This window comes from Sturnira hondurensis, unplaced genomic scaffold (genome assembly GCF_014824575.4).
Source record: "Sturnira hondurensis isolate 20B ecotype Veracruz unplaced genomic scaffold, ASM1482457v3 Scaffold0021214, whole genome shotgun sequence".
NCBI classification, from domain to species: domain Eukaryota; kingdom Metazoa; phylum Chordata; class Mammalia; order Chiroptera; family Phyllostomidae; genus Sturnira; species Sturnira hondurensis.
The window spans coordinates 7,723,904-7,748,260 of NW_028093845.1; the positions used below are offsets into that span (position 1 = coordinate 7,723,904).

The 24,357-nt window shown below is 43.3% G+C and overlaps 1 protein-coding gene across 1 annotated transcript in view; it reads right to left on the reverse strand.

Annotated features, from left to right (window-relative positions):
• The window catches only part of HADH (hydroxyacyl-CoA dehydrogenase), a 49,448-nt gene that overhangs the window by 20,191 nt on the left and 4,900 nt on the right, over positions 1-24,357 (reverse strand). The window contains exons 2-3 of the mRNA XM_037031910.1: positions 5,255-5,383; positions 2,331-2,488 (exon numbers count right to left, since the gene is read on the reverse strand). Coding sequence (XP_036887805.1) covers positions 2,331-2,488; positions 5,255-5,383 — 287 coding nt within the window. The remainder of the gene's footprint in view (positions 1-2,330; positions 2,489-5,254; positions 5,384-24,357) is intronic.

Here is a 24,357-nt window from a genome sequence, read left to right on the forward strand (position 1 = left end):
TCAAGTTGTTAAATTCTAGCAGTCAGTCAATGGAGGAAATACTGTGAACTACTGCCTGCTATGGAAGGTACTAAGAAAAGACCCCCTACGGTAACAGTGAGTGTGGCCCACACAAACCAGCACCCTGAGCCGTGGCAGCGGGCCTTGTGGGGCTGGTATGACTGACGGGCGACCTGCTGCAAAGGGGAAATGAAGATACACCGACTGGGGGGCACATTTTGTGAAAGGATGAAGTTAAACCACAGCCCAGTCCCATGTGTGCACAACCTGGGGCACTCCCAGCACACTTTACCCGAGGGGAAAATGTCTCCTCCCAAGAGACCGCTACACCGCCCCCTCCAAATCGGTGGAGCTGGCTCTGCTCCTAACAGTACCTCACATGCCTTCTTTCAACTTCATGTGCGGACACAGTACATATACACCCTTGCTGTTTCCCTGAAACACTTGACTTTCTCGGACCACCTTTTGTTTTTCTCTTTCTGACACGCAGGCACATAAAAACAAACAAACAACCACAAAAAGACCGTACTTTTCTCTTAAATATACTGGTAAGAAACCAACAGCATAAGCCTAATAATCATTAGCAATGCCTGCAGGCCTCAGTGTGGAGAACTGTGAAACAGCGGGACCCTGGAGGAGGACTCCCTGGCTGCAGTGTAAGAACTGCAGGTGCAAAGCTTGGGTGAGGCCCCTGCAGCTGAGCTGAGTCCCAGCTCTCCCTCCCCTTCCCGCTCTCATGGATTCCCCGACCCACCCCAGTCCCCACCACCCCCTTTTGTCTTAGACTTTCCATCTGGAATGTTATCACTGGAACGTATTTTGATCTCCGGTTGTAGGGTCTAACTGTAAACATGGCAGTCGAGTATATTTCAATCAAGCTCCTCAGAATGAAAACAGTGCAGAGAAGGGTGGCTGATGCCCAGAAGCAAAGTCACGCGTGCAGCACGCGTAGGTGCCACCACTCCTAGTTGACAGGTTACTGGGGAACCTAGTCTTAGAGAGTTAGAACTGGGATGGTCTCAGAAACTCTTCACCCTTAACCCCTCAACTTAAATGACAGACAATAAAACAGAGCTGGAAGGCTTCATGACAGTCCGCAGTCAGAGGGAAGTGGTGGCAGGTGGCCCCAGGCTCCCCACTTTCCCTATAGCCCTTCCATTACTCAATGGTGACAGAGAGGGCAGTCAGACCAGCCACTGTCACTAGGGAAGGACCAACATTTTGATACAGGCCAAACTCCCGGGTTACACATGCTCCCTTTCCTGGGGCAGATGACTGGTAATCTTAGAGGGCTCCCTGCTGACCTGGGACCCCTACCAACAACAGGGTCTGCGCCTCCTGTCAGGTGTTTCTGTGGCCCCTAAATGCCAGTGCACAGAGCATGAGCATGCAGACCAGCACCGTGCTGGACGGGTGACAAGAAGGTAAGTCCCTTCTCTTTGTTAGGGGCAGGGCCTCTGCAGACACCAGACCATGTAGCTCTGAGGGTTGACACTCCAGCAGAGTGGCTTGCAAGTCTCTCTTTAGCCACTGCTCACTGGTGGCTGCTCCTGAATGACTTTTGTCATATAATCTTATTCTGACTTTCCGTTCCATCGAAGAAGGGAGAAGTGCGGCCAAGCAAGACAGAAGGAGAACATGAATGACTCAGTCAGGTGTCACATTCACCAGAAGCCAAGAGGCAAACACAGCACATGGCTCCAGACTCTGAGCACTTGAGCTGCATGGGTGAGCAGGTTTGCTGACAGTGCACAGGATCCTGAGCCCCGGATACCCGAATGCCTGACCTTCACGGGCTGGCTGTCCTCTCCTGCCCTTTGCCAGAAGCCTAGTAAGAACTTCATGTTCCTTTAATGCTCACAAGACTATTTCAATTTAACACAGATAAAGCTCAAAACAGGAGAGTTCTGGGGAGCTCTGTGGGGACACAGACACCCCCTTCACTTACAACCATTCTATCTGTTCCACCCAAATAAATGGGCACATGAAACTACCCCAAGGTTCCTCAGCAGACACTGAAGGACTGGCCCAAGCCTCCTCCATCCTCTGCCCTGGAAGACCCAAGACCCAGATGCTGCAAGAGACAGGGGCCTGTCCCATGGATGGACCCTCCATCGACTACAGGCAATCCCACCCTGGCTGGGGGACCCATCAGATCAGGAGAGCTCCAGCCTCGGGAAGCAAACTGGGAGTCAGGAATGGAGAGCAGGGCAAAGAGCTGTGGGCTAGAGAAGGGGAAGTGGGCTGCGTGTCAGAAGATGCCTTCCTGGGAGCAAAGCCGGAACACGGGACGGAGCCCTGACCCAACGAGAACATCAGGGGCCACGTACTCAGCAGCAAACTTGTCCAGCCTCTTGAAGAGCTCGGTCTTCACGTTCAGTTTCTCCACAATGGCCTCCACCACCAGGTCCACGCTGTGCACGACAGACGCCGCGTCCGTGTTGGTTGAGAGATTGCTCAGGGCCTTCCCCACAGACTCATCGCCTGCCTATTGCAGAAGGAGAACATTTGCTGAGCTCACTGGAAAATGGTGTGTGATTTGCTGCTTAGGCAAAAGGAGAGAGGAGGGTGAGAACAGGCCCACACAACCCAGACACAACCAGAATGCGAACTGCAATTCTGAGAAATTAAACTCCCCGTGTTTCTGCTTAGGAACAACAGCATCTCCATGTACTTCAGACACCAAGGCAAAAACTCAGCCTGTGAGCAATCCCAGCTGTTGGTCAACCAGCATGTCAGGGATGGGGTGCAATCTTCCGAGCTTCTTGCCAGGGCTGCTCCTGTGACCAAACTGCCTGTTCACGGTACCTGTGTTGGTGTGCTGTCCCTGCTCTCAGAATGACAGACTGCTGTGTTCTGTTCCGTGTAATCTGTCCTCCCAGAAAAGGGTAAAAGCTTAGCCTGAGACCATCCATTAGTCGGGAGGTGCTGGCTATTCCCCTCTCACGGGAGGGAGGGAAGAGCTGAGCAAGGGCAACAGAGAGGGTAAGAAAGCCCAGCTCAGCAGTCATTCATCAAATAATCATCGCCTATCACACGCCAGCAACTGGTGTTTCAAAAACACACCAGACACAGCCTCCGCCTCAAAGGGCTTCAAGTCCTCGGTTTTCCTCGCTGGGCCTCCAGGCTCCACGAACAGCCTGAGGGCAGAACCGGACAATTTCTCTACAATTGCCATTTGGGTTCAAGCTGTAACTTGCCCCACTGGGCACCCAAATGGTCATAATCAGCACAGGCTCCCAAATCCTTGCGAAACAGCCAACTATCCAGAACTGTTCTAAAGAAACATAATGTGAGATGATAGGTAATTTTAAAATATCTATTGGGCCACATTTTAAAAAGGGAAAACAGGTAAAAGTTTTACTGAACCCAATATATCTAAGATATTATCATTTCAAACTATAATATTTTAAAATTTTAGATACTTCATATTTTTCCTATTGAGTCCTTGAAATCTGGTGTTTATTTTACACTTTCAGCGTAACTCAAATCGAACTAGCCACAGGTGACGTGCTCAACAACCCCCTGTAGCTGGCGCTGCTGTTCTGGTCAGCGCAGAGCTACGTGAACATGGTACTCGAACCAGATCAGCCGAAGGCGACACCACGCCCCTCCTCAGAGCACGCCCCTGGCGGGGTGAGGACTCCTGAGCAGCGACTCTCCAGGGGCCCAGTGTCTGCTCAAGGGGGACGGTCTGCAGAACTCCGCAGAGTGAACAAGGGGCATGCAGGTTCCGTGTCTGGGTTCAGACTCGCGGTGAAAACCACATCCATCCCTGTCGCTCTGATGTGTGAAGAGTGACTAGATATTAATAAAATGTCATGAAATAGCACTTTCACACCTGCTATGATGGCTTTTATGAAAACAGATGGGAAATAAGAAGTGCTGGCCAGGACGCAGGGTATCTGGAACCTTTGTGCACTGCTGGTGGGAATGTAAAACAGTGCAGTCTCTGTGGAAAACAGTGTGGTGGTTCCGTAAAAAACAGTACACACAGCACTTCCACAGAACCCAGCAATTCCACCTGCAGACGCACAACTGAAAGGACTGGAGGAGGGACTTGGACAGAGAGCACACGTCCGTTCACTGAAGCATTATCCGTAACAGCCAAAAGGTACGAACAACCAAGTACCGCTGACAGATGAATGGATGCGCAAAATGGGGTGTGCACACGCAGCGGAATGTTATTCAGTCATACACAAGAATGAAGTTCATGGATGAGTCTTGACGAACTATACCAAATGAAAGAAATCTGTCAAAAAAGGACAAATATTGTACAATTTCACTTATATGAGGTCCCTAGAGTAGGCAAAGTCAGAGAGACAGAAAAACGAGAGGTGAATAAGGACTGGGGGAGGAGGGAATAGGGGGCTATTGTTTAATGGGCGCAGTTTTTGTTTGGAAAGATGAGAAGGTTCTGGAAGCGGCAGTGATAGTCCTACGAGTGTGAATGCAATTAAAGTCACTGAGTTAAAATGACTAAAATGGCAAATTTTGTCATATATATATTTTACAATAAAAAGTTCATTAAGGTGACTGGACACATCCCTGCGGACACCTCAGAAGAAAACCCGCACCCTTCTCTGCCCGGAGAGGGTTTCCATTCCAGATGCATGGCAATCGATCTTAAGCAACTTTCACAAGTTGACAGGGGCAAACAAAAATTCACTGGGGTGACTTCTGCAGTATTTCTAATTATTTGTGAAGGTCCAATGAAAAAGTCAATAAACCAGAGTCCCGCACTTCTGGGAGCTCCTCGGGCTCCTGCACCTCTTCTGCTGCCGGCGGTGACGGGACTCACTCCGGGCCTCCCTTTCCAATCAGCACATACACTGCAGGCGGAAGCCCCTACCTAAGCAATCAAGATCTCCACCTAAGTAAACTTTTTATTGTTTCATTCCCTTTTTAACTTGCAAGTACAAAAGTCATCCTCCTGTTTCTCCCTCATCCATCCCTGTAACAAAATAGGTGTCATTCAGTCCCACACTCTCAGCAGACAAAATGAGTTCCCTACCCACAGAAACTCTCTCCTCAGCCTCAAATCCTGCCCAACAATGTGACTATTTACTTCTCCTGTTTTATAACCAGTGTCCCCTGTATGTTTAGTGACTATGTTATATTGGTCTAAAGTTATGGAGAGATGGGTTTTACATAAACGAATAAAAAAAGTAAGCCAAAGTCCAGCCTCTCTCCTTCCCAAGAACGTGAAGCGGTTGGAGGACTGGTCTTGGGGACGCTGATAACAAGAAACTACCTTGGGGTTTTCTGCGAACTTCTTCTTGGCTATTCTCCTAAGGCTCTCTTCAATTCCCTTTTTGGCTTTTGCCAGGATGTCCTCTGTCTGGTCTACCAACACGACTGTGTGGCCAGTTGTTGCAGCAACCTAAAGCAAAAAAAAGAGTAATTTTGTTTAGAAAAGAAAGAAAATATAAAAGTTGAAAAACAGAGGTTCATACTCCACATGAACTTTACCACCGTTCTATTCAACATACTCAGTAAACTTAATAAGCCAAAATTAACCAGACACACAGCTTCTGCTAAGAACACAGCTCTCACCAGGCACTGCTCTGAACCCTTCACACGAATGACCACACATTCCCAAACCCTGTGGTCTAAACCGAAGTTCTGAAGGCCATGCTGCATCTACTTCCGGTACTACCCAGTATAGCATGAAAGCCACTGGCAACACGTGGCCACACAAATTAACTGAAATTAAGTAAAATAAGGAATTTAGTTCCTCCCCCAGCTGCTGTGGCTCAGTGGATTGAGCACTGGCCTGAGAACCAAAAGGTCACTGGTTTGATTCCCAGTCAGGAACAAGCCTGGGTTGCAGGCCAGGTCCCCAGTGGGGGCCACATGAGAGGCAACCACACATTGATGTTTCTCTCCGCCTCCCTCCCTCCCTCCCTCCCTCCCTCCCTCCCCTTTCTCTGTGTCTAAAAAAAAAAAAAATCTTAAAAAAAATGTAGTTCCTCTGTAAAGTCTGATTATCTAATCACTATGTTGAACATCTGAAACTAATACAAAATAACATTGAAAATAAAATGTAATTGAATTTTTTTAAAAATTTAGCTCCACAGCAGCACTAGCCATGTTCCCAGTGCTCGCAGCTGGTTCACAGGGTGCGCCTCCTGCCACCCCCTCATCAGAGCCAGAGCCCCCCGCACAGCTCTCTTCTGCAGCCCTTCAATCACTAAGAGGTAAATGGCACACACAAAAAAAACCTCTTGTCCTCAAGGGTTATCAATGACAAGACTCCCATGAAAGTAGGTCTTCTGCAATCGTCCAATTTAGGGGGGCAATTCTCCTCCCTTCCCCATACTCATCCTGGCTGAATCCTGATGGCACATTTAGTGCCACGAATTTACTTGTAACCAGCTTAGTTTAGCCACCATCAGTGACCATTCAATCCCTGTGTCATCACAGTCTGCCCATGGCTTTGGCCAGGGCTACGGAATAGTGGGTGTGGCTAAAAATGGATCTGGGCACATTGCAGGCAGGTGTAAAAGTGAGTCAGTTCAAGCCTTAAGTAGAGGCACATGTGGCCTGATACAAACATGAATAACACAGGAGGCCAGACACTGAGGTGCGCTTTGGGTCTGAGAAGCCTCTGCAGAACCCGGTGCGTAGGAGAGGGGCACGTCGGAGAGGGGCACGTCAGCTGGAACAAATCTGCCTGGAGATGACACTGAGAAGTGCAGGGGACCTCTGAACAACACAAGTTTGAACTGCACAGGTCCACTTACGTGTGGATTTTTTTTCAATAAATACTGCAAATGTATTTTCTTTTCCTTATGATTTCCTTAATACTTTATCTTACTTATTTCTTACAAATAGAGTATGTAACACATCGGACATATAAAATAGGTATTAATCGATTGTTTATGTTATTGGTAAGGCTGACAGGCTGTTAGTACTTAAGTTTTGGGTGACTCAAAAGTTACATGTGGATCTTTGTGCCAGATTGGCACCTCTAACCCATACACTGTTCAAGAGTCAACCGTATGTGACTTTGGGCCAAGATGGAGGCGAAGGTAGATTCACTGTGCCTCCTCACACAACCAAAATAAGGACAACAAATAATTTAAATATAAAAAACTCCAGGCCTGGCCTACCTAGTCCCAGGTCCACAGCTGCCTGTCTGTGCTCACACCCGAGACACCAGGGATGGAGCGCCACCCACCTGGCCCCTGCACCCAGAGTTCTGCAGGGCCCACTGGCTCTCTAGGAGAAAAGCCCCCCCAGAGGGGAGCTGCAGTCCCCAGAAAGTCTTGACTCAGTGAGGGGCTGAACTACCCGAAAGGGGTGATAAGAGTCCCTAGCATCTAGGACAGCAAAGAGCAAGAAGGTGGGGTGTGAGTTGCCCCTAACTGGTACACCTCAAGGACAGCACAGCTGGTGGACTGAAGGCCAGGGCTGGGTGCAGAAGCGCACTGCAGAACTGGGCTGGAGGCGGGACAACTGCAAAGAATGCGCTCAGGAAGGGAGAAAAGGGCAAACAACCCCTCCTCAGCCTGACACAGGCAGGAAGACCAGCAGCAGAACTGGCCTGACCCGTTTAAAGCCAGCAGAAGGCTTTTTTTCCCTTAAATTCCTTCTTTCTTTCGGTCCTTTCTTTTTTTATTCCTTCTTCCTTCCTGTTTCTTTTATTTTAATTTTTTAATTCCTTCTTCCTTTCTTTCCTTCTATCTTTTTTATCCCTTTTTCCTTCCTTCCTTCTTTTCCTTTTTATTTCTTCCTTCTTTTTAAGAATTCCTTCTTCCTTTCCTTCTCTCTCTTTTTTCTTCTTTTTTTTTCTTCTCCCTTCCTTTCCTTATTTTTTTCTACTTCTTTTCCCACAGGTAAGACAATAAAACCTGGAGTCGAGAAAAGACCAACCATAGTTAGACCTGAACAGGGATCATCCCAACAACAGAGACAGTGAGACAAATTTGACTTTGCTACTCCAAAGAACTTTCAAAACGGGAGCGATGAACACCAGTCCACCTGCTAAAAGAGGAAACCCACCAACAAAGGAACCACCAACAGAAAACAACGGAAGAAGGTGAAGGAGGGAGTGGAAGCCATACTAACCTCAATCTAGGACCAAGAGCAAACAACTGAACAAGAGTGAGAGAGAAGCCTCAAAACCTGTACACACAGAAGAATCAGCTTCAACACAACCTGTCCACACCTGTACAACAGAATACAAGACATGGTAGATGGATTGACCTTCAGTTAACCAGCTGGAGAAAAGGATCTACTAAAGAAAGACACAACAATCAAACCCAAAGACAAATACAGAGCCAACATAAACGACAGCCCAAGACCAGCAAGCTCAGGAGATCAAGGAGACCTCACCACTGAATCTCACAGATCTTCTACTATAGAAGTTCATACCATAAACTCAGGGAGTCAGAACAGATCAATATAAGAAGCTGGTGCAAGCCCTGGCTGGCGTAGCTCAGTGGATTGAGCGCGGGCCTGTGAACCAGACGATGGCGGTTCCATTCCTAGTCAGGGCACATGCCTGGGTTGCAGGCCGGTTCCTTGCAGGCTAACTACCAGCAGGGGACACACAAAAGGGAACCATACATTGATGTTTCTCTCCCTCTCTCCTTCCCCTCTAAAGATATATAAATAAATAAAATCTTTAAATTTAAAAAAAAAAGAAGAAGAAGCTGGGGCAAACAAAAAGAGTCTCACAAACACTGGGAAGACCAAAAAAACAATCAAACAAAAAAACCCACAACAGTCCCCAAATGAAAGAAGGAAGCCTCAGACAGAATGCTAAATGAAATAGAGGCAACTCAACTATCAAATATTGAGTTCAAAGCAATGATTATTAGGAAGCTCAATGAGCTCACAGAGAATTACCAGAAACTACAGGGAAGTTACAATGAACTCACTGCAAACTACATCAACATGAAAAAGGAAACAGAAACTATCAACAAGAGCCAAGAGGAAATAAAGAATACAATTTCTGAGTTGAAGAACACATTGGAAGGAATGAAAAGCAGGATCGATGAAGCAGAAGATCAGGTCAGCGAACTGGAGGATAAGGTAGAAAAAAACACACAGAAAGAGCAAGAAAAGGAAGAGGCTCAGAAAGAATGAAGAGGGATTAAGAGAAATACAATATGAAACATAATAATATCCGAATAATAGAGATACCAGAAGGAGGAGAATAGCAAGGGATAGAAAACCTATTTGAAAAAGTAATGATGGAAAACTTCCCTATTTTGATGAGAGAAAAAGTCGCACAAATCCAGGAAACACAGAGAGTCCCAATCAAGAGGAACCCAAAGAGACCCACTTCAAGACACATCATAACTAAAATGGCAAAATTCCAAGACAAAGAGAGACTCTTAAAGGCAACAAGGGGAAAACCGGAAGTAACATACAAGGGAGCCCAAATAAGACTTGCACTTGACTTCTCAATGAAAATGCTCCAAGACAGAAGAGAATGGCAAGAAATATTCCAAGTAATGAGAACCAGAGGCCTACAACCAAGGCTACTTTACCGAACGAGGTTCTCAATTAAGATAGAAGGCCAAATAAGAACCCACACATTTGCTGCCTACAAGAGACCCACCTCAGGACAAAAGACCTACACAGACTAAAAGTGAGGGGCTGGAAACAAATTTTCCAAGCAAACAGACAAGAAAAAAAAGCTGGGGTAGCAATACTCATATCAGACAAAATAGACTTCAAAAAAAAGGGCCATAAAGAGAGACCCAGAAAGTCACTTCATAATACTCAAGGAAAGAAGCCACCAGGAAGACATTAACATTGAAAATATATATGCACCCAACATAGGAGCATCAAAATATATAAGGAAAATAAAATCTTAGAGGACTTCAAGAAAGATATTGACAGCAAAGCAATTATAGTAGGGGATTTTAACACCCCGCTATCAAAAATGGACACATCTTCCAAACAAAATATCAACAAAGGTACTGCGGCATTGAACAATGTCCTAGATAAAATGGACTTAATTGATATATATAGAGCCCTTCATCCCAAAGAAGCTAAATACACATTCTTTTCAAATGCACGTGGAACATTTTCAAAGATAGACTACACGATAGGACACAAAACAAGCCTCAACAAATTCAAGAAAATTGAAATCATACCAAGCATTTTCTCTGACCACAAGGGACTAAAACTGGAAACCAACCCCAAAGGAAAATACCCCAAACACCCAAAATCATGGAGATCAAATGGCATGCTATTAAACAACAAATGGGTCAAGAATGAAATTAGGGAAGAAATCAAAAAGTTTCTGGAAACAAATGAAAATGAACTCACAACAATCCAAAACTTATGGAACACAGCAAAGGCAGTCCTGAGAGGGAAGTTCATAGCAATACAGGCTTACCTAAAGAAGATAGAGACATTTCAAACAAACAAACTAATCCTACACCTACTAGAACTCAAGGAACAACAACAAAGACAGCCCAGAGCAAGTAGAAGGGAGGAAATAACCAAGATCAGAGCAGAATTAAATGACATACAGACTAAAAGCACAATTCTAAGGATCAATGAATCCAGGAGATGGTTTTTTTAAAAAAAAAATAAACAAAATCAACAAGCCATTAAGTAGGCTCGTCAAGAAATGAAGAGGACACAAATAATTACAATCAGAAATGAAAAAGGAGAGATTACAACTGACATGACAGAAATACAAAGGATTGTAAGAAATTACTACAAAGAACTGTATGCCAAGAAATTTGAAAACCTAGGTGAAATGGACAAATTTCTAGAAAAATATAACCTTCCAAAACTCAGTGAAGAAGCAGAAAGCCTAAACAGACCAATAACAGCAGACAAAATTGAAGCAGTAATCAAAACACTGCAAACACACAAAAGCCCTGGACAAGATGGTTTCACAGGGCAACCATTCTCTTTGTAGAGAATTCTACAAAGCATTTAAGGAAGAGCTAACCCCATCCTTCATACACTATGCCCAAAAATAAAAAAAAAAAATGGAAGACTCCCCAACTCTGTATGAAGCCAGCATCATCCTAATCCCAAAACCAGATAAAGACACAACAAACAAAGAAAACTTCAGGCTAACATAACATCGCTGATAAACATAGACACTAAAATCCTTAACAAAATATTGGCAAACTGCATCCAGCAATACACTAAAAAGATCACACACCGTGACCAAATGGGATTCATCCCAGGGATGCAAGGATGGTCTAACATTCGCAAATCAATAAACATAATACATCACATAAACAAAAGCAAAGACAAAAGTCACATGATCACATTAACACATGCAGAAAAAGCATTTGATAAGGTACAGCATCCATTTATGATCAAAACACTCAGCAAAGTGAGAACAGAAGGAGCATTCCTCAACATAATAAAGGCTACATATGAGAGACCTACAGTCAACATTATACTCAATGGGCAAAAACTAGTATCTTTTCCACTAAGATAAGGAAGACAAGGTTGTCCACTTTCACCATTTCTATTAAATATAGTATTGGAAGTCCTAGCCACAGCAATCAGACAAGAAAAGGAAACAAAAGCATCCAACTCGGAAAGGAGGAAACAAAACTGTCATTGTTTGCAGATGACATGATAGTGTACTTAGAAAATTCTATAGACTCCGCCAAAAAACTGCTCAACCTAATAAATAAATTTGGCAAAACAGCGGGATACAAAGTCAATATCCAGAATCAAAGGCATTTTTGTATACCAACAATGAAACAGCAGAAGCAGAATCAAGAAAAAAATCCCATTCAATATAGCAAAAAGAAAAATAAAATACCTAGGAATAAACCTAACCAAAGAGGTAAAAAACCTATACACAGAAGACTACACAACACTGAAGAAAGAAATCAAGGAAGACACAAACAAATGGAAATATATACTGTGTTCATGAATCAGAAGAATTAACATCATCAAAATGTCCATACTACCCAAAGCAATTTACAGATTCAATGCAATACCTATTAAAGTACCAATGGCATATTTCACAGACATAGAACACTTCAAAAATTTATATGGAACCATAAAAGACCCCAAATAGCAGCCCCAATTTTGAAAAAGAACAAAGTAGGAGGGATCTCAATACCTGATATCAAACTGTATGACAAGGCCACTGTAATCAAAACAGCCTGGTACTGGCACAAAAACAGGCACATAGTCCAATAGAACAGAACAGAGAGCCCAGAAATAAACCCAAGTCTCTACGGTCAACTAATATTTGACAAAGGGGGCAGCAACATAAAATGGGACTAAAAATAGCCTCTTTGAAAAATGGTGTTGGGAGAGCTGGACAGCTACATGCAAAAAAATGAAACTCAAGCACCAACTTACACCATACACCAAAATTAATTCAAGGTGGATAAAAGATTTAAATATAAGTTGTGACACCATTAAATTCCTAGAGGAGAACACAGGCAGGAAAATCTCAGATGTTTCACACAGCAACATTTTTACTGATTTGTCCCCTAGAGCAAGGGACATAAAGGAAAGAATAAACAAATGGGATCTCATCAAAATAAAAAGCTTCTGCATGGCTAAAGAAAACAGTATTAAAATAAAAAGAGAACCAACTGTATGGGAAAACATATTTGCCAATGATACCTCAGACAAGGGTTTAATCTCCAAAATATACAAAGAACTCACACGACTTCACTCAAAGAAGACAAGCAACCCAATTAAAAAATGGGCAAAGGACTTGAACAGACACTTCTCCAAGGAGGACATACAGAGGATCCAGAGACACATGAAAAGATGCTCAATATCTCTAGCTATCAGAGAGATGCAAATTAAAACCACAATGAGATACCACTTGACACCAGTGAGAATGGCTATCATAAACAAAGCAATAAACAAGTGTTGGAGAAGTTGTGGAGAAAAGGGGGCCCTAATCCATTGTTGGTGGGATTGCAGACAGGTACAATCACTATGGAAAACAGTATGGAATTTTCTCAGAAAACTAAAAATGGATCTGCCTTCTGACCCACCAATTCCACTTCTAGGATTATACCCTCAGAACCCTGAAACACCAATCCAAAAGAACCTATGCACCCCAATGTTAACAGCAGCACAATTTACAAAAGCCAAGTGCTGGAAGCAACCTAGGTGCCCATCTGTAAACGAACTGATCAAAACACTATGGCACATTTACACAATGGAATTCTATGCAACAGAAAGAAAGAAGGAGTTTCTACCCTTTGCAACAACATGGATGGAACTGGAAAGCATTATACTAAGTGAAATAAGCCAGGCGATAAAAAGACAAATACCACGTGATCTCATCTTTAACAAGAACCTAATCAACAAAAAAAACAAACAGGTGAAATACAACCAAAGACACTGAAATAGAGAACAGGCTGACAGTGACCAGAGGGGAGAGGAGAGGGAATTTCAGGGGAAGAGTTTGCAAGAACAAGTATAAATGGCACATGGACAATAACAAGGAGGGGGTGGAAATGGGAGGGAGTTGGGGAGGGCTGGAGGGTGGGGGTGGGCTGGGATGAGGGAAAAAGGCAGAAAACTGTACTTGAACAATAACTAAAATAAAAATAAATACACAATAAATTAAAATAAAAAACAACCAGAACTGACAGAAAATTGAACTGTATGAAAGTTAGACAACCTAGCAATTAAAGAAGAAACATTCATCCAGACTGGTGTGGGGGGGGCAGAGACAGGCAGCCAGGACAGAGAGCATGAATGCCAAGGTGGCAGCTGGCGGAACTGGCGAGGTGGTGGCTGGTGGACCAGGTGGTCCCACATTTGAGGGCCGAACAACTGGGGAACAAGGCAGACCCCCCAACCCAGGGTCCCAGTGTGAGGAAATAAAGCCTCAAAACCTCTGAAAACACTTGAGAAGGTTGAGGCAGCAGTGAGAGAAACTCCCAGCCTCACAGCAGAGTTCACTGGAGAGACCCATGGTCCTAGAACACACACCAGACCACCCACCCAGGAATTGGCACCAGAAGGGCCCAATTTGATTATGGGTAATGGGGAATGTGACTGAAAGCCAGCAGAGTGCTGAGCAAGTGGCACTGTTCCCTCTCAGACCCTCCCCCACATACAGCACCACAACACAGCAAGGTGGGTTACCTGGCCCTGGTGAACACCTAAGGCTGTGCCCCTTACTACATAACAGGCATGCTGTGACAAAAAAAAACAAATAGCCCAAATGAAAGAACAGATCAAAGGTCCAGAAAAAATACAACTAAGCAACAGAGACTCAACCTATCAGATACAGAGTCCGAAACACTGGTAATTGGGAAGCTCACAGAATTGGTTGAGTGTGGTCGCAAAATACAGGAAAAATGAAGGGTATGAAAAGTGAAATAAAGGAAAATGTACAGGGAACTAACAGCGACGGGGAGAAACTGGGACTCAAATCAATGGTTTGCAGCAGAAGGAAGAAATAAACATTCAACCAGAACAGAATGAAGAAACAAGAATTCAAAAAGATGAGAAGAGGCTGAGGAACCTCCGGGACTACTTTAAATGTTCCATCATTTGAATCATAGGGGTGCCAGAAGGAGAAGAGAAAGAGCAACAAATTGAAAACTTACTTGAAAACATAATAAAGGAGAACTTCCCCAATTTGGCAAAGGAAACAGACATCCAGGAAATCCAGGAAGCTCGGAGAGTCCCAAAGAAGTTGGAACCAAGGAAGCACACACCAAGGCACATCATAATTACATTTCCCAAGATTAAAGATAAGGAGAGAACCTTAAAAGCAGCAAAGAAAAGGAGACAGTTACCTACAAAGGAGTTCCCATAAGACTAGCAGATGATTTCTCAGAAGAATTCTTGTAGGCAAGAAGGGGTTGGAAAGAAGTATTCGAAGTCATGAAAGGCAAGGACCTATATCTAAGATTACTCTATCCAGCAAAGCTATCACTTAGAATGGAGCAGCAGATAAAGTGCTTCCCAGATAAGGTCAAGTTAAAGGAGGTCATCATCAGTTAAAGGAGTTCATCATCACCAACCCCTCATTCTATGAAATATTAAAGGGACTTACCTAAGAAAAAGGAGATAAAAAATATGAACAGTAAAATGACAACAAACTCACAACTATCAACAACTGAACGTAAAAACACAAAAAGTAACAAAGCAAACAGCTAAAACAGGAACAGATTCACAAAAATAGAGATCACATGGAGGGTTATCAGTGGAGAGGGGAAATCAGGGAGGGAGGAGAATGGGGGAAAAGGCACAGGGAATAAGAAGCATAGATGGTAGGTACAAGGATAGACAGGGGGAGGTTAAGAATAGTATATGAAATGGAGAAGCCAAAGAACTTATATGTACAACCCATGGACATGAACTAAGGTGGGGAAATTATGGTGGAAGGGGGGGTGCAAGGTGGAGGGGGATAAAGGGGAGGAAAAAAAGGGACAATTGTAACAGTGTAATCAATAAAATATATAAAAATTAAAAAGTAAGAAGTGTGGGGGGGCACAAATATTCTTAGCCACCTGATGCTGGCTGTCCCTTTCCCACCAAAGTCCTTCAATTCCTGGGTGGCACAGTAGCATGCGGAGCAGGAGTTCCAGACCTGGACTTCCTAGGTTTAGACCAGCTTAACCACTTACTACATGACTCTGGGCAAGTGATGCACCCTCTCTACCTATGGTTTCCTGACCTGTAACAAGGGTTAATAACAGCACCCATCTCAGAGGTGTGTTGTGAGGACTAATGGATCAAAGTGCTTAGACCGGTGCCAGGCACACAGAAGGTGCACAATGCCTGTCAGCTGATGCTCTCGTAGTCACTATATTAGGCACTTCCGCTTTCTCCTGAGCCTTGCCAATTCATAAACCCTAGTGACACAGTTCCTCCACCACCACTGCTAGAGGAAACTAATCACAGGTAACTCACCAACAGTCTTCTGATTGCTAACATCAAGGCCTGTTCTTTGGCTCCGTCCTGTACAGCCTGCACACTGTCAACCAGGGCTTCATGTCTATTTATCTATTTGTTTGAGCCATAATAACTGACTTCTCTTAATCTTTTCAGCCTCTAAACAAAGGTATCCTTCAAAGTTCTGCTTTCAATATTCTTTTGTCTCTACATACTTTCCTTCTGGAATCTCAATTATCGTCAAATTCCAGCTGTGCCTGAAACCAACATATTCTGTCCTAAGCTACAGTCATCATCTTGACTCTGGAACCCATTCTTCTTGACCTTCGTAAATGGTGCCACTTGTCTGAGGGTCAAATCTGGCTGAACAACACTTTTCTTTCAACCTCACCCTTACTGTCAAAGAAAGTCTACCCATTATTCAAGGCCCATTTCAAATGCTACACTCCCCAATGCAGATTTTTTTCCTCTTGAAATGAATGTACTCTTTCCTCTTTCTAAAACCTCAAAGCTAGATTTTTACTGCTGTTATTATGCTACTTTACACCAAAGTAAACTGTGCCATTTAGATCTTTTTCTAACGCTCTCTGCTCTTAGATTTAAAATCCTGTAATGGCAGGAATTATTTGGTCTTTGTGTCCCCCAGGACTTATCACACGCCTTTCACACCACGGCTGTCCAATAAATAACTGCTAAATACCAAATGCTTTGGCAAGTAGGAACCTGAGCCCGCGCTCTTCTCCAGACACCCCACACTTCTCTCCTCTGCTAGTCCACGGCTCCTCGCCCTGCCTAAGTGGTTCCCACCACCAGGAGGCTCCTTGTCCCTCGGTGCTGCCTCTCATAATCCAACACAGGCTATCTCTGCTTTAGTGCAACAGTGTTCACTTCCTCTTGTGCCTCTACTAATTTACAGATACAGCAGGTCTTTCACACCGCACTTAAAATGCTGAAAGAAAATAAACAAGGCACGGGAGCTGGTGTGAGCCACCAAGGGCCACTCAGTTATGTAGTAATGGTGGCCTGATCCCCAGGGTGTGAGTATAACCACTACTCCGTCACTATCTCACATTGTAAAAACCCACAACCTCAGCGAAAAGGTCATTAACCAACCAGTATGGAAAAATTCTAGCAGTAAAGAGGAAAGATGGAATGGTTGACTAATATCAAATTTTGAGGATGAACTCAAGATAATACCTGGAAACTTTTCCAAAACAGCTGTTACATCATCCACTTCTTCAGAATCTGGAGTTGCTGCTACCACAAATCCCAATGTACTGTGGTTCTGGCCCACCTCTCTCTGTAGCCCACCAGAATTTCCAGAAAATATAAATGTCATATACATATATGTAGTACAATATATACATGTCTTTTTTACATATACTTCTTAAATATCCTTTTCCTTACTATAAAAAGATACACCCTATATGTACTTACATCTTAAGTGCTTAGAGTCTTATCTTAAGCTATTTAAACCAGCAAAACTTCCATCTGACAGGCAGGCAGTCTGTGCCTTTATTACGATGAGCTCCTCAGGAGGGGCAATCCCATTTGATCTGTCGTCTAGCCCAATGTCCAGCACATGGGAGACGCTTGAGAATATCCATGAAAAGAATATATGGATAATACACCTATTTTTTAAAAACCTAAACGCGTAAATCATTTTAGAAACAAGTTCTCAAGGAATCATGACAGGTTTTGTTAGGAATGGTAACAAATTTTATACAACTTTCCAGTCATTTTAGATTTATGAGAAATCACATTAGCTTGAAAAGAACAGAAAGACAAAAGTTAATAACCAAAGTCTTTAGTCAATTACCAAGTGGAAAAAAATCCTTACAAGTGTCTCGGTTCTTCTGGTGATCAGTTGGCTGAATGCCAGGCAGAGGGGAAACTGGAGGGCAAGGACTGTGCAGTGTGACGGCTCCTGGGGCTTCAAAGTGGATTCATGCTTGGTTTCCTTCAGGGTGTGAATGTGTCATAGACCTTTGTCTAAAGGGACTGTGGGTGAGGGCAGAGGCATTCAGACCCTGTGTCTGTGTCCCTCTCTGAGGGCACCTGTCTGAACAGGTCAAGGATTAGCCACAGACCCATAAGCTCACTCCCTCCAACACAGGTTTGTTCTGTACCACACTAGGGAAAGTGAGGCACCTTTGTTTGTCAACCACTGTAATGTCAGAGATGAGTAAAAGCATTTATTGTTCATGTTTATTAGTTAAAGTAATCAAAACCATCAACTTTGCAAGCAGGAAGGGACCATTCAGTGCAGTGGCTTTTCAAACTTTCTTAGCCATAAAATTTTTCTTCATAGACATTCAAAGAGAAGAGCAATACAGAAAACAGAGGTCAGGGAAGGGAAGTTCCGGAACCATCAAGGAAATTCATGGAACCCCTAAAGTCCATAGAGCACCTTGTAAAAACCTCCGATCTACTCATATCCATTAGGATGGCTATTATTAAAAAAATAGGAAATAAGTGTTGGCAAGGATGGAAAAACTGAAACCCTTGTGCACTGCTGATGGGAATGTGAAATGGTGCAGCCACTGTGGAACACTGCATGGCAAACCGCTTCTGGGTATATACACCCAAACGAATTGAAAGCAAAGCCTCTACCAGGTATCTGTACACGCATGCTCACAGCAGCATTACTCACAACAGCCAAAAGGTAGAACAACCCAAGTGTCCATCAATGATGAACAGATAAACAAAATGTGTTATGTACACGCAATGAAATATTATTCCATTGAAAATATTCCAGTGGAATCTTATTTCCTAAAACTGGAAGAAAAAAAAAATCTGTAAAGTTGCAGGATACCAAATCAATACACAAAATGTTCCATTTCTACTACATCGGTAACGAACTAGCAGAACGACAAACTAAGAAAATGATCCTATAATAACTGCAACAAAAAGAACAAAATGCCCAGGAATAAATTTAACCAAGGAGGTAAAAGACCTCTATACTATAAGACATAAGAAAACAATAAGCATTGATTAGAGACACTGAAGACACAACTAAATGGAAAGATATTCCATGGACTGAAAGAATCATACTGTTAAAATATTTATACTACCCTAAGTAATTAATCGGCTCAAGCAACCACTATCAAAATCCCAAAAGCAATTTTACAGAAATACGACAAAGAATCCTAGAGTTTTTATATGGAACCAGGAAAGACCTCAAAGAGCCAAAGCAACTTTGAGAAAGATGAACAAAGCTGGAGACATCATCTGCCTTGATTTCAAAACTACAGTAATCAAAACAGTACAGTGTTGGCGGAAAAACGGAGACACAGATCAATGGAACCGATAGAGCGCCCCAAATTAAACCCACGCATACACGGTCAATGAATTTATGACAAAGCAGCCAAGAACACTCAGCAGGGAAAGGACACTTTCTTCAATAAAAATGATGTTGGGGAAACTGGACAGCCACATGCAAAAGAATGAAACTGGACCACTAACTTACACCACTCACAAAAGTTAACTCAAAGTGAATCAAAGATTTGCATGTAAGAACTAAGGTCATTAAACTCCTAGAAAAAATGTAGGAGGCAAGCTCCCTGACATTGGTCTTACTGATGATTTTTTGAATTTGACGCCAAAAGCAAAGGCAACAAAACTAAAATACACAAGTGGGACTGTGTTAAACTAAAAAGCTCCTGCAGAGCCAAGGAAACCACCAACAAAATGAAAAGACAGCACACTGAATGAGAGTCAGCATCTGCAAATTATATATCTGATAAGGGGTTAATAGCCAAGATATAAAAAGAACTCATACAACTCAAGAGCCCCTCCCCCAAAAAAAGGAAAGAAAAGAAAAGAAATCTAATTTAAAATGGGCAAAAGAATTGAATATTTTTCCAAGTCAGACATAGGATGTCCAAGAGGTAACTGAAAAGGTGCTCAACATCACTTTATATCTTCAGAGAAGATATAAAGAAAAGACAAGCCCTGTGCTCTGTTAATGGGAATGTGAACTGGCGCAGCTACCATGAAAAACAGCAGGGAGGGTCCTCAAAGTATTAAAAACCGAACTACCATACAATCCCGCAATTATACTTTTTATTTAAAAAAATGAAAGCACTAGCTAGAAAAGATGTATGTACCTCCATGTTCATTGCAGCACTATGGAAGATAGCCACAATAGATGAGATATGGAAGCAATCTAAGTGTGCATCGATGGATGAATGGATGAAGAAAATGTGGTGTATGTGTACGTACACGCGCACACAGGAATATTATTCAGGCATAAAAACGAAGTAATCTTGTCATCTGTAACATGGATGGACCTTCCAGGCATCACGGTAAGTGAAATAAGTTAGACAAAGAAAGACATACCATATGATCTCACTTACATGTGGAATCTAAAAACAAAAACACGGGTACAGATTGGTGGATGCCAGAGGCCAGGGAGGTGGCAGTGAAGGGGGTTAAAAAGTACAAACTCCCAGCTATATAGTTAATAATACTCTATTGTATATCTGGCAGTTGGTAAGAGAGTGGGTCTTAAAAAATCCCATCACAAGAACAAAAATGCTGTGAGAGATGTCAACTAAACTCAGTATGGCGATCACTGCTCAATATGTACAAATACTGAACCATGACGTTGTACATCTGAAACTAACATAATGTTATATTGACAGTTATATCTAAAATTTTTATAAAGGAAGGAATTATGACACATGCTACAAAACATATGAACCTTGAAAATATTGTATCATGTGAAATAAGCCCATCAGAAAAGGATGAATACTGGAGGACCCCACTTATACGAGGCACCTAGCATAGCCAAATTCATAGACAGAAAGTGAAGCAGTGTTTGCTAGGGGCTGGGAGATGGGGAGTTACTGTGTTTAATGGGTGTAGAGTTTCAGTTTTGCAAACCAAAGAGCGTTCTGGAGAGGAATGATCATGACAGCTTCACAACAGTGTGCAGGTACTTAAGTGCCACGGAACTGCATATTTTGAAATGGTTAAAAGAATAAATTTTATGTTATACATGTATTTTTTACAATTTAAAGAAAAACAAATACCTCTGTTCTAATTCAACACAATACCTTCATTTTACCAAGAAGAAAATAGGAACTAACGCAGAAAAATTATTCACCTGACATCACATGCAGGCACTAGTGAATGCACTACCTGAACGTAACTCTATAAAAGGTAGTTTACTGCTTACTCCATCAAACTCATCAGTGGCTCCTAGTGACTGCAGGATAAGACTGAAGTCCCTACACCGGCATGCAAGGCCCTCCAGGACGGGCATCCACCTCCTCTCCGGACACCCTATCCACTGCTGCCTGGCACTCCAACACCACGAGGCCTGGAGCTCCCCACGTCTGCTGCTGCCTCTCTCACCTCCAGGCTCTGCACTGTCCACGCCTTCTCCCCAACTTCGCCTGATTAAATAAACCTGAATATCGCCTCCAGATACTAAACATCCTCACCCCAAGCTCCTCTCAGCCTCAGATAGGTGTCCCTCGTGCTTCTATAGTACCCCACATACCTTACCACTGCACCCATCACAAGGCGTTATGATCATCTGTTTAAGCGTCATCTCCCCTACTCTTACTGCAGGCTCCTGACTAAATGTCTTCCACCTTTGTCTGCTGAGTGTCTTGAACCCAGATGGCTGTGACACAACTTCAGGAAATGGTGACTGAACAAATACATCCGGTGGAAAAGCCACGGTCCAGGGTTCTTTCCATCAGGGTAACTGAGGGCCTCCCCTCACGAAGTGAACATAATTACTGGTTGAGAGTTCTTACCTAGCAAAGAATTTCATGTGTCTTAGATGCAAAGATACCAATCCCACTCCTTCCTGAATTATGCACCCAAGTTATTCCAACTTTCTCAGGAGACAGCAGTGGAAGAGAGGACCACGAAATGTAAACTTTTTTCTTCCTTCTATAAACACCCATTATTTTTACATTAAATAAGGCACTTTATTTATTGGCACTTTAACTTGCGCAACCAATTTAAACCGATCCATAAAGAACTCATTTTATATGACAGGGACCTACACCCTGTAAGATCTTGAGGATAAGCAATCTGCAATGGAAAAAAATTTATTTAAAGGCTATGTCGTCAGCTCCCTAACTTCTCTAGCCTTGGTAGAAGGCAGGCTTAGCCAGAGATAAATATTTTTAGGCAGAGTAATTCAGAGCTATAAAAATAGACCCAGTGAACAGCACACTAGTCAAAGCCCGTGAGTGGTCTAGCCACAGGGCCAAGTGAACATGCCAAGTGGAAACACACTGAATTTACATTTTTACAAACACCAGATTGGAAGTAGCTTCTCTGAAGCACGGTGTGAAGTGTGAATGAGTAAGAACTACGTCACCTGATCCAATGAGCCCCAACACTATAGCGGGGCTGTTTCCTCAACATTACATTCTCCCAGAAAAATCTCAATGGTGTATGAACTGTCTGCCACACCAGAATTCCAACTTCCTCCTGACCCCCAGAAGAAGTGTGTCTAATCAGTGCTCCCCATGCTAACTGTGCCTTACCAGCTCCTGTGCCTTGCCAACAAGGCCTGGCTTCAGGCTCTCGTGATTTGATCCAGGGAAGAGAAAAGTCATGCATCAGTTACATCTCTCAGAGCTGGCAATTCTGGGAGTGTGATCATCCCTGGTTGTGCAATACTGTAAACACTGCCATTGGCACAAGTTGTCTGCAGGAACTTGTGCAATCAGAAAAAGGCATTCTGTTGAGGCTTTCGACCACAACTTGCCACTATGACCAGCTGCCTTGTTCTTAAAACTGTTAAATTCCCTGGCTGGCCTCTTTATATAAACCAACAGTTTTATATTTCAAAAAGTATTTCTAAAAAGCCGACCAAATGTGTCTCTATTTTTAGGTAAGAAGTCTGTTAAATACACAATTTTTTAAAAAATTCAGTAAGCATTTAGGTTTAGTAATGTAGAGGAGTTACTGGTAACTTCCTTCCCAGGGCTCTCCCCCTGCAACCCCATCTCCCACAAATTCTACAAAGGAGAAGGGACAATGGGCCCCACTGACAATCCCAATCAAGTCCTAGCTAAATTTAAGACTTTCCAAAAGGTGTTACCGTGATGGACACTTTCTAGGAAGAGGAGAGAGCTACAAGTTCACACTGCTCCCTAGGAGGATTAATACGGCAATGCCTGTTAGGCAGGAGTTTCAGTGAGAAGGACTAATTAAGAGGCTCCCACAACAATCCATGTAACAACACCTGATCCATTAATTGCAAAGGAAAACACAGGGGAGAACCTTCCTCATAGAGGAAAGCCTCAGAGCCATTTGCAGTGTGGAATAGACCTGACCATGACCCTATCTTCAAAGTGTACATGGCCAGAAGAACAACAATGGCAATAACAAAAGGAGGAAACTCTAGAAAGGTTGAACTGGGTTTTGGCAATGGACTCTGAGTCTATTGACAGAAAGATGGTGGCAGAGCAGCCAAGTGGAGACCATCAGCAGGTGACTCTAATTTTGAGTCTACAGCTGAGGAGAGGTCAAGCTGCTCTCTGTGGATTCCAGAGAGCCATGAAGGATCCCCTTGTCCCTGGAGGCTGTACTCACAGCTCCCCATAGACAGCAGAGCCAGAGGTGCAGGCAGAATGTGGTTATCTTGGCCTCTGGGATCTCGAGCCAGTGGAACGGGAGTTAAGAAACCAGAGTTACAGCCCCAGCTCTGTCTGACCCTTGACCTCAGTACTATACCTGCAGGAGAGATTATTGATGGAAACATCAAGTACTTTGAACAGAACAAAGTATCCTATTTGTAGAGTTTTTTCTTTTTAAGTGTCAGTCTCTGTTGTATATGTTTTATGAATAGGGACTATTATAATACCCCAAAATGTCTGGCAGGGTTGCCCAACCTGCAGTCCACAGGCTGCATTCTGCCCACAATGGCTATGAATGCAGCCCAACACAAAATTGTAAATTTACTTAAAACCTTCTTTTTGCTTACCAGGTTAGTGTTTATGTATTTAATGGGTGGCCCAAGACAACTCTTCTTCTTCCAGTGTGGCCCAGAGATGCCAAAAAGTTGGACACCCTGATGGAGCACTAAGATTTTTCCCAACAATCCACATAATTAGTCTTGACATTTTTAGAATTGTATGAGCTCCCCATATCTCCCCTATCAAATATCTTTAAAGACAGTTAGAATAGCCTAAAATAAGAGTCATCACCAGATTAGATCTGATGGAGCTATATAAAAGTATTTATTGAATAGTCACTACCGAACACATTAGTATGACTGTAAGCACTTAGCTCATTTAACTCGCATAACACTGTGAAGCAAGCATCCTAATTCCCAGATAAGGGAGAGAGGCAGCGAAGGGTTAAAGGTCTCCCCCAAGGCTCCCACAGCCAGAAAAGGAAGGGCTGGGATCCAAACTCCAGCAGGCAGCTCTCGGCCTGCTCACCAGACACAGAACACAGAGCAGCGGCATTATCTTCCTGAGGTTCCAGGAAAGCTGGGCAGGGAGGGGTGTGCCTAAGGCAGAAACGGAGAAAAGAGAGTAGGGG